The sequence below is a fragment of the Mustela nivalis genome (genome assembly GCF_964662115.1).
Source record: "Mustela nivalis genome assembly, chromosome: 5".
NCBI classification, from domain to species: Eukaryota; Metazoa; Chordata; class Mammalia; order Carnivora; family Mustelidae; genus Mustela; species Mustela nivalis.
In genome coordinates this window covers 118,322,001-118,336,820 of record NC_139024.1, presented here as the reverse complement: position 1 = coordinate 118,336,820, position 14,820 = coordinate 118,322,001, and the positions used below count along the sequence as shown (strand labels likewise).

At 41.0% G+C, this 14,820-nt stretch overlaps 1 protein-coding gene and 1 long non-coding RNA gene across 8 annotated transcripts in view; one reads left to right on the top strand and one right to left on the bottom strand.

The window, feature by feature from the left end:
- LOC309865796 (HLA class II histocompatibility antigen, DO beta chain-like) overlaps positions 1-14,222 on the bottom strand; it is a 140,628-nt gene extending 126,406 nt beyond the window's left edge. Inside the window, exons 1-7 of one of the 7 annotated variants that reach the window (XM_082732636.1) lie at positions 14,175-14,222; positions 9,901-9,992; positions 6,717-6,986; positions 5,979-6,260; positions 5,395-5,505; positions 5,114-5,145; positions 4,686-4,941 (exon numbers count right to left, since the gene is read on the bottom strand). In XM_082732636.1, the coding sequence (XP_082588762.1) occupies positions 4,906-4,941; positions 5,114-5,145; positions 5,395-5,505; positions 5,979-6,260; positions 6,717-6,986; positions 9,901-9,991 (822 nt within the window). In that variant the 5' untranslated portion in view covers position 9,992; positions 14,175-14,222 and the 3' untranslated portion in view covers positions 4,686-4,905. Of the gene's footprint in view, positions 1-4,685; positions 4,942-5,113; positions 5,146-5,394; positions 5,506-5,950; positions 6,261-6,716; positions 6,987-9,900; positions 10,096-11,230; positions 11,318-14,174 lie in introns of those variants that run through there. The other 6 variants (XM_082732637.1, XM_082732639.1, XM_082732635.1 and 3 more) reach the window with 6 other exon arrangements.
- LOC309865821 lies at positions 6,472-6,967 on the top strand. Its single transcript, XR_014312271.1, has 2 exons — positions 6,472-6,553; positions 6,755-6,967. It is a non-coding gene; the product is annotated as an uncharacterized lncRNA (long non-coding RNA).
- Positions 14,223-14,820: the final 598 nt, after the last annotated feature.

Here is a 14,820-nt window from a genome sequence, read left to right as displayed (position 1 = left end):
CCACGAAAACAGAATCAGGGAAATAAATGATGCCATGAAATGTTCCAACGTCAGAATTATTGGAATCCCTGAAGGGGAGGAGAAAGAAAGAAGTCTAGAACATATAGTGGAACAAGTTCTTCATGAAAATTTTCCAAATCTCATGAATGGAACCAGCGTTTATGTACTAGAGGCTGAAAGGTTTCCCCCCAAGATTACAGATTCTTGAAAGTCCTCGAGACAGCTAATAGTAAGAATGAAGAATTATAATTGTAGGCAGATCCTCTTGAAAGCAGCTAGGACAAAAAAGATCTTTATGTACAGAGGAAAGCCCATTGGAATAACGTCAGACGTGTCCACAGAGACCTGGCAAGCCAGGAAGGGCTGGCAAGTTATATTCAGGGCACTGAATGAGAAGAACATGCAGCCAAGAATACTTCATCCAGCAAGACTGACATTCAAAATGGATGGAGAGATAAAGAGTTTGCAAGACCAACAAGGCTTAAAAAACTATGCAACCACCAAGCCGACACTGCAGGAAATACTAAGAGGGCTTCTTTAAAGGACAAAAAAGCCCAAGAATAGTATAGAACAGAAATATAGAGACAATCTACAGAAAGAAAGACTTCAAAGGTAACTCGATGTCAATAAAAACATATATATCAATAATCATCCTCAATGTGAATGGCCTAAATGCACCCATAAAACAGCACAGGGTTGCAGACTGGATAAAATGACAGGACCCATCCATATGTTGTCTACAAGAGACCCATTTTGAACCTAAAGATACACCCAGACTGAAAGTGAAGGGATGGAGAAGCATCTTTCATGCCAATGAGCCTCCAAAAAAGGCTGGGGTAGTGATTCTCATATCAGACAAATTAGATTTTAAACTAAAGACTGTAGTCAGAGATCCAGAAGGACACTACACCATTCTTAAAGGGACTATCACCAAAATGATCTAACAATTGTAAATATCTATGCCCCCAATATGGGAGCAGCCAATTATATAAGAAAACTGTTAATCAAGATAAAGAGTCATATTGATATGAATACACTAATCGTTGGAGATCTTAACATGCCTCTCTCAGAAATAGACAGATCATTGAAGCAGAAAATCAATAAAGAAACAAGAGCATTGAATGACATATTTGACCAGATGGACCTCATAGATATATACAGAATATTCCATCCTAAAACAACAGAATACTCATTCTTCTCAAGTGCACATGGAACTTTCTCCGGAATACACCACATACTGGGTCACAAATCAGGACTCAACTGATACCAAAAGACTGAGATGATTCCCTGCATATTCTCAGATCACAATGCTTTGAAACTGGAGCTCAATCACAAGGAAAAGTTCAGAAGGAACTCAAACACCTGGAAGCTAAAGACTACCTTGCTTACGAATGCTTGGATCAACTAGGAGATCAAGGAAGAACTGAAACAATTCATGGAAACCAATGACAATGAAGACACTTCGATCCAAACCTACGGGATACAGCAAAGGCAGTCCTAAGGGGGAAATACATAGCCATTCAAGCCTCCCTCAAAAAAATTGAAAAATCCAGAACACAGCAGCTGTCTCTACACCTTAAAGAACTGGAGAATCCACAACAAATCAAACCAACTCCACACATAAGAAAGGAAATAATCAAGATTAGAGCTGAGATCAATGAGGTAGAAACCAGAGATACAGTAGAACGTATCAATGAAACTAGAAGCTGGTTTTTTTAAAGAATCAATAAGATCGATAAACCATTGGCCACACTAATCCAAAAGAAAAGAAAGAAAGCTCAAATACATAAAATTATGAATGAAAAGGGAGAGATCACAACGAACACCAAGGAAGTAGAAACAACCATCAGAAGTTATTATCAATAGTTATATGCCAATAAGCTAAGCAACCTAGATGAAATGGATGCATTCCTGGAAAACTATAAACTCCCAAAATTGAATCAGGAAGAAATTGGCAACCTGAATAGACCAATATTTAATAACGAGATTGAAGCGGTGATCAAAAACCTCCCAAAAAATAAGAGCCCAGGACCTAATGGATTCCCTGGGGAATTCTACCAAACTTTCAAAGAAGAAATAACACCTATTCTCTTGAAGCTGTTTCAAAAAATTGAAGCAAAAGGAAAACTTCCTGACTCTTTCTATGAAGCCCGCATTACCCTGATCCCCAAACCAGGCAAAGACCCTACCAAAAAGGAGAATTTCAGACCAATATCACTGATGAATATGGATGCTAAGATCCTCAACAAGATCCTAGCAAACAGGATCCAACATCACATTAAAAAGATTATCCATCATGACCTGGTGGGATTCATCCCTGGGCTACAAGGATGGTTCAACATTCGCAAATCAATCAACGTGATAGAACAAATTAATGAGAGAAGAGAGAAGAACCACGTGATCCTCTCAATTGATGCAGAAAAAGCATTTGACAAAATCCAGCATCCGTTCCTGATTAAAACGCTTCAAAGTATAGGGATAGAGGAAACATTCCTGAACTTCATCAAATCTATCTATGAAAGACCCACAGCAAATATCATCCTCAATGGGAAAAAGCTTGAGTCCTTCCCATTGAGATCAGGAACACAACAAGGATGCCCACTCTTACCACTCTTGTTCAACATAGTATTAGAAGTCCTAGCAACAGCAATCAGACAACAAAGGGAAATAAAAGGTATATAAATTGGTAATGAAGAAGTCAAACTCTCTCTCTTAGAAGATGACATGATTCTTTTTATGGAAAACCCAAAAGACTCCACCCCCAAACTACTAGAACTCATACAGCAATTCAGCAACGTGACAAGATACAAAGTCAATGTACAGAAATCAGTGGCTTTCTTATACACTAACAATGAAAATACAGAAAGGGAAATTAGAGACTCGATTCCATTTACTATAGCACCAAGAACCATGAGATACCTGGGAATAAACCTAACCAAAGAGGTAAAGGATCTGTACTCGAGGAACTATAGAACACTCATGAAAGAAACTGAAGAAGACACAAAAAGATGGAAGACCATTCCATGCTCTTGGATCGAAAGAATAAACATTGTTAAAATGTCTATACTGCCTAGAGCAATCTATACTTTTAATGCCATTCCGATCAAAATTCCACCGGTATTCTTCAAAGAGCTGGAGCAAATAATCCTAAAATTTTTATGGAATCAGAAGAGACCCCGAATCACTAAGAAAATGTTGAAAAACAAAAATAAAACTGGGGTCATCACGTTACCTGATTTCAAGCTTTTCTACAAAGCTGTGATCACCAAGACAGCATGGTACTGGCATAAAAACAGACACATAGACCAGTGGAACAGAATAGAGAGCCCAGATATGGACCCTCAACTCTATGGGCAAATAATCTTTGACAAAACAGGAAAAAATATACAGTGGAAAAAAGTCTCTTCAATAAATGGTGCTGGGAAAACTGGGCAGCTGTATGTAGAAGAATGAAACTCGACCATTCTCTTACACCATACACAAAGATAAACTCAAAATGGATAAAAGACTCAACGTGAGACAGGAATCCATCAGAATCCTAGAGGAGAACATAGGCAGTAATCTCTTCGATATCAGCCACAGCAACTTCTTTCAAGATATGTCTCCAAAGGCAAAGGAAACAAAAGCGAAGATGAACTTTGGGGACTTCATCAAAATCAAAAGCTTCTGCACAGCAAAGGAAACAGTCAAGAAAACAAAGAGGCAACCCACAGAATGGGAGAAGATATTTGCAAATGACAGTACAGACAAAAGGTTGATATCCAGGATCTATAATGAACTCCTCAAACTCAACACACACAAAACAGACAATCATGTCCAAAAATGGGCAGAAGATATGGACAGACACTTCTCCAATCAAGACATACAAATGGCTATCAGACACATGAAAAAGATGTTCATCATCACTAGCCATCAGGGAGATTCAAATTAAAACTACATTGAGATATCACCTTACACCAGTTAGAATGGCCAAAAATAGCAAGACAGGAAACAACATGAGTTGGAGAGGATGTGGAGAAAGGGGAACCCTCTTACACTGTTGGTGGGAATGCAAGTTGGTGCAGCCTTTTTGGAGAACAGTGTGGAGATTCCTCAAGAAATTAAAAATAGAACTTCCCTATGACCTGCAATTGCACTCCAGGGTATTTACCCCAAAGATACAGATGTAGTGAAAAGAAGGGCCATCTGAACCCCAATGTTTATAGCAGCAATGGCCACGGTCACCAAACTATGGAAAGAACCAAGATGCCCTTCAACGGATGAATGGATAAGGAAGATGTGGTCCATATACACTATGGAGTATTATACCTCCATCAGAAAGGACGAATACCCACCTTTTGTAGCAACATGGACGGGACTGGAAGAGATTATGCTGAGTGAAATAAGTCAAGCATAGAGAGTCAATTATCATACGGTTTCACTTATTTGTGGAGCATAACAAATAGCATGGAGGACATGGGGAGTTAGAGAGAAGGGGGTTGGGGTAAATTGGAAGGGGAGGTGAATCATGAGAGACTATAGATTCTGAAAAACAATCTGAGGGGTTTGAAGTGGTGGGGGTGTAGGAGGTCGGGGTACCAGGTGATGGGTATTATAGAGGGCATGGATTGCATGGAGCACTGGGTGTGGTGAAAAAATAATGATACTGTTATGCTGAAAATAAATAAATGAAAAAAAAGTCTATATTTTGTGTGGTTATTGGTATTTCAGTTTTTATTTTACAGCAAAAAAGGTCATAAAAAAACAGTGAAAGAGGAACAGTGCCTCTGCATGTTTGTCTTCTGGAGATAGTGGTGAGCACAGTTGGAAAGAGGATGATGTAACTCATAGGGCTCACTTAGTTCTGGGCTCTGGCTCCTCGGTACTACTTCAGGCTCCAGGGCAAGAAGGTTTGGTTGGGACCTCTTAGCAGGGTTGTGGTGATGAAACTGCACTTGAGACCTGCAGGGACGGTGATCAAGGTCTCAGGAGGGACCCCCATCCCATTACAGAGACTCAGCACCCAAGGCCACCCAGACAGAGCCAGCCTCACATCCTATCCCCAAGACATCCCCATCTGGCCAAAGCTTTGGGAAAGCAACTGGCCACCCAAAGACAAGGACAAAGACTTTACCTCATCACCAGACAACCGAGTCTCCGCATATCCTGGAATGAGAGGGAAGAAACAGAATGCCCCTCATTAGGACCAAATGTGATTATCCTGAAGGGTAGGGGGTGACCTGAAATATCAGACCCCCATCTTTGCTGACCTCTCCTGAAATATTTCTGGCTTCAGAAAGGACTATTCCTGAATAGTTTTCCTGGGCAGCTTTCCCTGCCTCACATCTTGGAAGTCAGGCGAAGTGGGAAAAGCCATGGGGCAGGTGGTAAGAGACTCCTGAAAAGCTCATTTACCTTTCTGAGCCCTGAGGCAGATGACTGTCCCCACCAGAACGAAGATCAGCCCAAGCAGGAAGGCTGCAATTCCACTTAGCATCTTTCTCCAAGAATATGCCAACTGAGCTCCTAGGGGAAACGGGTCTTAAAATTAGTAAAAAGTTCCCAATATTTGGTGCATCTTCCTGGAATCCCAGAGCCTGTACCAGACACCAAATCAAATGCTATTGAGAAAAGAAATACATTTAGAAAAGGTTCTTTGACACCAAGGTTTGCATCCATAGAATCTGTAACTGATTCCTACAGCCCACAAGAATGCCCGCTAACTTCCTAAGACAAAGTATGAGAGGACACTAGTTCCCACAGTTGGAAATAAGTGATGAAGCGATTAGACCTCCTCATTTCTTGGAAGATACAAGCAGAAATATCTGCCATGTCTACTCCCACTCTAACCCAAGGACCCCAATTTCCATGACTCCCTCAGATCAGGGGAAAGAAGAATGAGTGTTGGGACCAAGATGAACGTGGAGGTCACAGAGGCCCTGTGCTAAGGCAGCATCACCCTGAGTCGGACCCAGAGAGTATAAGAAGCAGATTCTCACTCCACTCCACCGAAACAGGGCTCAGCAGGCTGGCATGATTAACAAGGCAGGTGTAGACATCTCCAAGTGCAGGAGTCATTTCCAGCATCACCATTGTCTGGAAGGTCCAGTCTCCATTCCTGACCAGGCCAGTGGATAGGACACCAACCCTCTCCTCCTGCCCATTCCGGAACCACCTGATCTTGATGTCGCCTGGATAGAAACCGGTCACAGAGCAGAGAAGCAGACTGCGATGCTGCAGGGATGGGGTCCTCTCTGGATGCACTGTCACCTCTGGTTGTACTAGAAGGGGAGAAAAAAATGATACATTATGAAGGAAAACCACCAAGCCAGGACAGGTTCCTCAAGAGACTGTCTCTGCACTTAATCTCCTTCTCACCCCACCCAAATGGAAACTGGAAATGGGAAGAAATTTTTGCCCCCAAGACTCAGAAACTGGGTATGTCAATGCCCCAAAGAGGAGTTAGGCCTTATCAGAGACTCCCACAATTACCCCTTCTACTTGAGAGCCCACTGTGACTTAATGTCCTTGAGAACTTTGGAGGTCTGGGATCAAGACCACAGTGACCTGACCTGTGAGGAAAAAGAGTGGATCACAGTTGGGGACGAAAGGACTCCCCTGCTCATAAGACATTTATCCTGAAGCAGGAAATTGCCTATCATAAGGAAGTAAAGCCCATGGTCAGGCTCACATGTGGGAGATGCCTGAACCCCACCAGACCTCACCTTCCAGCTCACCTTTCCTCCCCACAGTGAAGGGTGCACCCAGCTTATAGTTATGCCTGCAGAGGGCATCCACAGAAGCTCTACTCCTCTCCAGTATATCTGGCCGATGGTTCCACAGCTCAGCGTCAGGCTTCCCCAGCTCTGTCAATGCCACAAACTTTCCCACGTGGCTGTCGAAACGTGCATACTCTTCCAAGTTAAAAATGAATCTCACCACAAACTGCACCTTCTCTGTCCCATTGATGAAGTAACAGTCAGCCTTTGCCTGAATCACAAAATCTTCTAGAAAACGACAACAAAAACACTTTAAACCAACCCCTACTTTTAGGAAACCATATCATGGTAAATAATGCCAGACCCCATGGATTTGGGAGGAGGCCTTTTGAACTCAGTAAACAGGTCAAAGTAGCCTCTTTTCCCCTGAACCCCAACCTCGTTCAGTTTAGCACCCTGGTTCCCACCATTGTGGAAAGAAGCCTGAGGCTTCTTTGGCCAGCCAAACAGAAGACATGTAACCCAAAAAAAGACAAGTCAAAGAGAGAGTCCCAAGAGACATAAACATTCATGCCACAAATAGTTTTTGACCCTTTATGTTTTGCTGACACTGTGCTGGTTTTTCCAAGCCAAGTTTTCAGAATCCCAAGGTTTTAGCTCCTTTTGTTATCAACTTGAAAACATCCATCCCCAAATAAAATAATTCAATAGTACTCTTGTCCTTAACAGGTTCATTCTACACATTCTTTCTGGAGTGAAATGAAGGAGTGATGGGGGGTGGGTTGGGCAACAAAGAAATGCAGACTAGTTAGGCATTTTGAAGTGAAACTAACTCTCCTTCTACTTTTTAGTCACTATGGGTTTTATCCAAGAATTTCTTTTGGACCTTTCCCCTTGCACTCTTACTTAGAGACCTCACCCCTCCATTGGCTCAAATAAGGTAATGATTTCATTAACTTTGTTGATGTGAAGTAGAATAATACTAGTTGATGACTCAAAGAATAATATTACTATCAGCATCATTGGCACTATACCTACCATAGGGAATATATAGTTAGCTTAAACCTTCGGGGGGGGGGGGGGGTACATGAAACAGTGCCATTAAAGGTGGAATTTAAAAAAACTTAATTCCATTGTCTGTAATAATTTTCTACTTTCAGAGCACCTTACTAATGTTGATGGTGATTGGTTTGAGTTTTTCATACAAAGTCTACTCTGCTCATGTTCTTCAATGTAATTTAACACTCAAAAATTATGTAATCTGTCCTCATTGGCGAGAAAAATTATAATTCTTACTCACTGAGCACACAGTGGGCTCTGGTCTGAGTGTTTGTGCCCCACCCCCACCCCCAAATTCATGTGTTGAAATCCTAACCCCCAAAGGTGATGTTATCAGTAGGAGGTGATTTTGAGAGGTGTTTGGGTCATGAGGGTGGGGCTCTCACTCATGAGTGGGATTAGCCCTTATAAAGGAGGCTCCAGAGAGATCCCAAGCCCCTTCCACCACATGAGGACACAAGAAGGTGCCACCTATGAACCAGGAAGAGTCTCCACCAGAACACAGCCATGCTGACACCTTGATCTTGGGCTTCCCAGACTCCAGAACTGTGAGAAATAAATTTTTGTTGTTTATAAGCCATCTAGTCTGTGGTATTTTGTAACAGCAGCCAGAATGGACTAAGACACAATTATATCTGTCATAGACTTAAAGATCTGAAAAATTTAAAGGGACAAATTGGCAAATGGCCCTAGGTTATGTTTCAGTTGATTTGAGTACTAGTTCTATACCATAGTTGTACCTAGAACCACTTGCCCTCCCTGACCTATTTTCCATTGAAAACAACACTGAAGCAGAGCTCAAAAGCATAGTGTTAAGAGACAAAGGAAGCAGAATGTGATTCAATGCACAACGACTTTTTAAAAAATTTTAAAATACACATCAAAAACAACGCTAAATATTCCTAAAAGCCAGCCTCACACCCCAGCCGCATTAGAACAGATCTGCAAGGAAAGGAGGGCATGGAAATGTAGACCAGGAAAGAGGAGAGAGTCCTTACACTGACAGATGATTGCCGAGTGCTATGAACTCACTGGGTAAGACTGACACAATTCTCTGTATGCACTCAAGAACAACAAAAATAAAAGGAAATTCAAATGCGTTGATAAGGCAGGTTCGTTGGAAAAGATCTAACCTGGAGAAACAGCATGAGTTAAGGCTTAAAGGACAAGCATTGCCAATCCTGAGCTGTAAATTTGCTTTCATCTCAAACTCAGAGGCCTTCTCTGGGAACCACTGAGCTGAGCATTAGGGATGGCAGCTCCTTCCTGGATCAGCTCTTAGCAGCTAAAGTCAGCTATAACCTCCAGGGCTCTTCCTTATAACAGTTTAAATCAGAAAAAGAAAGTTATTTGGGGGTCAGATTTGTGTCAGATTTAAGATCTAAACTGACTTTTTTTTTTTTATTTGTGTTGTTTAATGGACATTATAAACTCAGAGAGGTTTCTATTCTGGGAGATAACGATCCTCTCCTATCCACCCCACCCTCCCAGGTTTGTTCCTCTTTTGTGTTTAATGAAACTTTGACATTCAAACAGGCTCTGTTTTTAGTGCATTATATCCTGTTTTCTGCCAAAAAGTATGTGTTCAGGGTGTAATACTGCCTCATGTTCACACAGCCCATCTCCTTGGCTAGAAAAATAATGGTAATCAATACCCAGGAACCTGAGGACAGGCATAATGCATTCAACTTCTTTTATTTCTCAAAACTGGGGTTAATAAATGCCAAGAGAGGAAACCTTTGTTTCCAATTTCTTTTGTCCACATATATCCCAGTTGGATAAATATTAAAACAGTTGCAATCATCAGAGCAAACTCCTGTCTGGAAAAAATGACAGCTATTCTCAAGCTGGCCCCAGTCTATATAGTTCTTCAGACTGACATTGATACAATAAGGACTCTAAGCAAAACAAAATGTTTCCCTTCATTCTAGCATCCTTCTCCTTGAAGCTGTGGCACAGGAAGTCCCTTTTCCTAGCAGTCCATTGTGTATGGTAAAGAGAGGAGGCATATTTTAATTTCAAAGGGAAGAATACATTAAAGCCAGAAGCCAGTTCCAGTCTGCAGCCTGGACCTACAGGGAAATACATCCCTCCCCCATGCCCATTCTTGCATACACACCTGAAAAAATTGCTCTGTTCTTACCTGGAGAGTCTCTGCCTTGAGTCCTGGAGAAATCCAGTCTAATTACATTCACTAGCAGAAGCACCGTCCATGGAACCCTCCCAGAACCCATTCTGCAAAGAAAAATAAAAAATTAGACAGTGAAATCATCAACTGCTTCAGGATGGGGCTTACCCCCACAAAACGCAGTCAAAAAATATTTATGAAGAATATGAATACCTTTCTGGTTTCCTCAGGATTGGAAACTCTTCACACTGATAACCAATCATGATAGAAGAGTTTTGCATCATTAGATGCTGGGTAGACTACTTTCATAAAGTTGTGTATATCACTCAAGAATTGTTTACCTGCAGAATCACTGATAGTGATCTAATGTATATAGAAAATGTGCTGTGAGAAAAATTGTTTAAAAATAGTGTACATAGTATGTGGTCCTAGAAGAACTACACATATTGTTTATCATGCATTTCACTATCTTTTAACCAACAAGTCTCTTCTCCTATGGCTGACATTGCCAACAGCATGTGCGAATAAAGTCGAAAGTAGACAGCGTTCTGAAGAGTTTGCCTTAAGAGGAGTTCATGAAGGGATTATCAGAGAAGAAATAGAAGAGATTGAGAACTACCTGAAGAGTATAAATCAAGAGCGGCCACAAAAAAGAAAATGAAGAGAAGATAAAAGAATAAAATGCTGCAAAAAATGTTCAAGAGAGAGCTCCTGGGCAGCTCAATCTGTTACACATCTGACTTCAGCTCAGGTCATGGTCTCAGGGTTCTGGGATTGAACCCCATAATAGATTTCCCCCTCAGTGGGATTCTGCTTGCTTTTCTGTCCCTCCCCACATCCCCTCAAAAAATAAATACAATCTTTTTAAAAGATGTTCAAGAGGATTAAATATAAGGATTATTGTGTTTTAATAATTAGTGGAGCGCCAACAACCTTCCGTGGGACATAGTATTAGAAATGAGTATTAGAAATGAGGCAGCAGATATAAACAGTCCTTCAAGAATGTTGGAAATGAAAATAAGGGAAAAGATGGGACTCTTAACTTTAGTAAAAAGCCACACAAAAGATAAGTTACCTTTAAGAAAGACCTTAATGATTAAATAGAGGATGGGTATTTATGGCGAGCACTTGTTGTGATGAGCACTGGAATTATATGTACATGACAAATCACCAAATTCTACTCCTGAAACCAATATTACACTATATGTTAACTAACCAGAATTTAAAAACTTGAAACGGGAAAAAAAAAAAAAAAGGAAAGACCATAACAAGTTTCTCAGTCAAGAGGAAGGCATCTGTATGCAGGAGAAGTTGAACATAAAAAGGAGAAGAAAAGTAAAATTACCTCCAAAATTCTTAGTGGAATCCAAAGAAAGAGATTATCAGACTTGGTTATAAAAAGGAACACTTGTTCAGAGACTAAAATGAAAACGGGGAGATTTGAGGTGAGAAAGAGGGGAATGAGGAAGTTCTAGTCATATGGTTCAGTGGACTCCATTTAAGACAAGGCAAAAATCTGCTAGAAAAGTGTAGGAAGAAAATCTGATTGACAACTATAGAGAGAAGGCTGCTTTTTAACCAAAATAGTCAATAAGTACAATTATTCACTTAACACAAAGCCATCCATGCCCAATATTATGGACCATGCAGGGATGACACAGATATGTTCCTTGTTCTCAAGAACTACAGGGTGACAAGAAACAATCCACTCCAATGTCAGGAAGAATGAGATTAATTTGCTAATGTTTGGGTACACGAGAAGAGTAAATTTCAACTTAATCTAGAAGGAGTTCATGATAAAGTTGATACTTGATACAAGTGACATAACAAGCAGAGATTTTTAGAATTTGGAACACCCAGTACATGAGGACAACAGAAAGGAGATAAACAGTGAAATAAAATGTTTATCTGGAATCCCTTTCAAATTCCTTATTATCTGCAATAAATATATGCCTACTACTTTAGAATGGGAAAAGATACAATATAATTTTTTTTTTTAATTCTTCACTTCCCAGAGAGAACACACATGCTTGGGTGCTTATGTAAGGTAGGATCATGATGGTAGTTGACCAGAATATCCAGAAATACTTGACTTAATGCTATGTGAAATATGCTTGGGAGGCCCACAGGAAATCTCTACCCATAAGTAGTAATGCCAAATTGTAAATAAAAAACTAACTCCATTATTAGCTGGTCAAATCTCTGATACCCTAGGAGAACATTTTATGATACTTTTCTGTGAAGCACGTTCCCTCTTAAATCGCACTGATACCACTAGCCAGCTAGAAAGGATTAAGAACTACCAAACATAAGAGTAATAGCGTGGGTCACAAAGGGATTCTGTTCAAAACGGCAGAAACAGAATTCAGAAAAGAGCTGAAATGCAACTATATAACCTTTAATTAACATGGCCCTGGAACTCTTAGTAAACACACCCTGCCCTGGAATCTGACCGATCAAAATAAGAATTCTTTCTCCTAGGAGATCACAACAGATAAAGAAAAAGATGGGGAGGTATGGAAGACATCACTAGTGTTGACCAACATCCTCTACTTTCTGGGCACATGGAAAATTGTACTTCCTGGCTTCCCCATACTATGTGAACAAAATGGTTCTTGGTCACAGAATTTAACTACCATTGCATGACTCTTCTCTTCTTCCCTTATCAAGTCAACCAAGACAGCCTGTGTTGAAGTGGTGCAATCAGTATATAAAAGCAGTCTAATCAGCAGAGTCATCATGATGAGGAGAAGCCCTGGAGAGTCCCCCAAACCCACAACAGGTGCTGTATGAATGAGAGGGAAGTTTTGCTTGATTAAGGCTCCAAGGGTTGTTACCAAAGCCCGCCCTAACTTAATCTAACTAATATAAGACAAGAACAAGAATGTTGACATGCCCCCTGCACATCCCTTAAGTAGATTTGAATATTCATGAATTAGAAGCCTGAGCACAGGCCAAAAATGGTAGACTCTGTCCACAGAGCATCTGACCCATGACTGTGCTACTTCTTCTAGAGGCATATGGTTGTGTTGCTCGCACTTGGGAGGGCACACGTGGAGCTGAGTGAAAACGTGGTAATCAGAGGGAGCTCATGCCAATGAGTTTTAGCTTCCTCCCTTCTTCCTACCCACACTTACCTTAGTCTTCCCATGTATTTGATCTCATTTAGAAGTGGACAAAAGCATTCTACTTGAAGCTAAGTGAATGAGAACCTGACATGGAGAGTCAGAAGCAGGAGAGGGTAATAGAGGCTTAAGCCCAAGTCTGGTTAGCTCCTCTGCAGGCAATACTGTAGCTGGGCTTCAGCCCCTTCTCTCAAAGATGAGAGAGAGGTCTTGAGGAGAGAAGAGAAAGTGAGGCTGATACAGATAAAAGGCATGATTGTTTTGGAGTTAGAGGAAGAGAAAGAGTTGGTAGATGGCAAGAGGTGTTGAAGGGAGACTGGAGGATGTGGATTCTGAACCAGGAAGTTAGGAGGACCACTCTTTCCTAATTCTGATGTGAATGTGTTTAAGGCTCATAATGCTAAAATCTGGCTTGCCTACATCATCATCATCGTCATAGCTAATATTTGTTGATTATACTTTATGAGTCAGTTTTTAAGCACTGTGAATGTCTGTGTCTGTGCACGGTGGTGGGGGATGAGGGGAGAGAGAAAGAGAGGAAAAGAATAGAGAGAAAATCATACTAATAACCCTTGCAGAGATATTATTATGATCTCCCTCTTCTAGCTGAAGTAGTGAAAGAAATGCAAGGGTCACATAACTAGTAAGTCCATCAGCAATCCTTTTCCCATTGCATGGTAATTCTTACTTGGAGGCCCAGGAAAGCTTTATTTCTACTGCTTCAGTATCCTTGTGATGATAAGATGCACAAAGGAACAAAATAACTGAGGATTTTATTAAAACTACTTGAAGTCAGAACAGACCCCCAACATATCCTACCTCATATAAGGAAATCAGTGGTCTCATATATCGCAAGCAGGGAGTGGCATAGAATCCATCTATGGGCACTAAGAAGAGAAACCAGTACCAACCCGTGAATCTCCCTTGTCAATGGCCTCTGATACAAGCATCAGTTCATCCAGCTAGAAACTTTGTTGAATCAGATCAGGGGAGAAGCTAATAAAGGGAGAGGTGGTGGCCTGGCTCCTTTCTCCCATGTTTTTGTTTTTGTGTTCTACTTCTATGAGCTTGAAAAACAAAGTGGGGCATTCTGAAGTCTCTCTTCCTGTCTGATTTCAGCCAAGAGCCTTACCTAATATAGATACAGGCTCTTCTGTGACTTACCACTCCAATCTGTATCTTCATCCCTCTTCCTCATTCCCTCCTTCTTCTATTCTCTAAGGAGTGAGAGAAGGTAGGTATGATAGATGTAACTGTTTCCTTTTTTTTATTTTTTATTTTATTTTTTTATTTATTTTTTATTTATTTTTTTATTTATTCATTTGACAGACAAAGATCACAAGTAGGCAGAGAGGAAGGCAGAGAGGGGGAAGCAGGCTCCCTGCTGAGCAGAGAGCCTGATGCGAGGCTTGATCCCAGGACCCTGGGATCATGACCAGAGCCAAAGGCAGAGGCTTTAACCCACTGAGCCACTCAGGTGCCCTGTTTCCTTTTCTTTAGAGAGAGAGTGCACACTTGAGTAGGAGGAGGATGGTGAGAGGCAGAGAGAGAGAGAGCAAGAGAGAGAGAGTCTTAAACAGACTCTGCACTGAGCACAGAGTCCAACATGAGGTCATTGACCTGAGATCAGGAGATCATGACCTGAGCCGAAATCAAGAGTCAGATGCTTAACTGACAAGGCCACCCAGGCAACCCAATGTAATTGTTTCTTGAGAGCAGTATAAAATCATTATTCTCCTTATTAGCTGACAAAAATCCCCCTTTAATTACTATTTTGGTGATTTTAAAGTTGAAATAAACGGTTCATTTA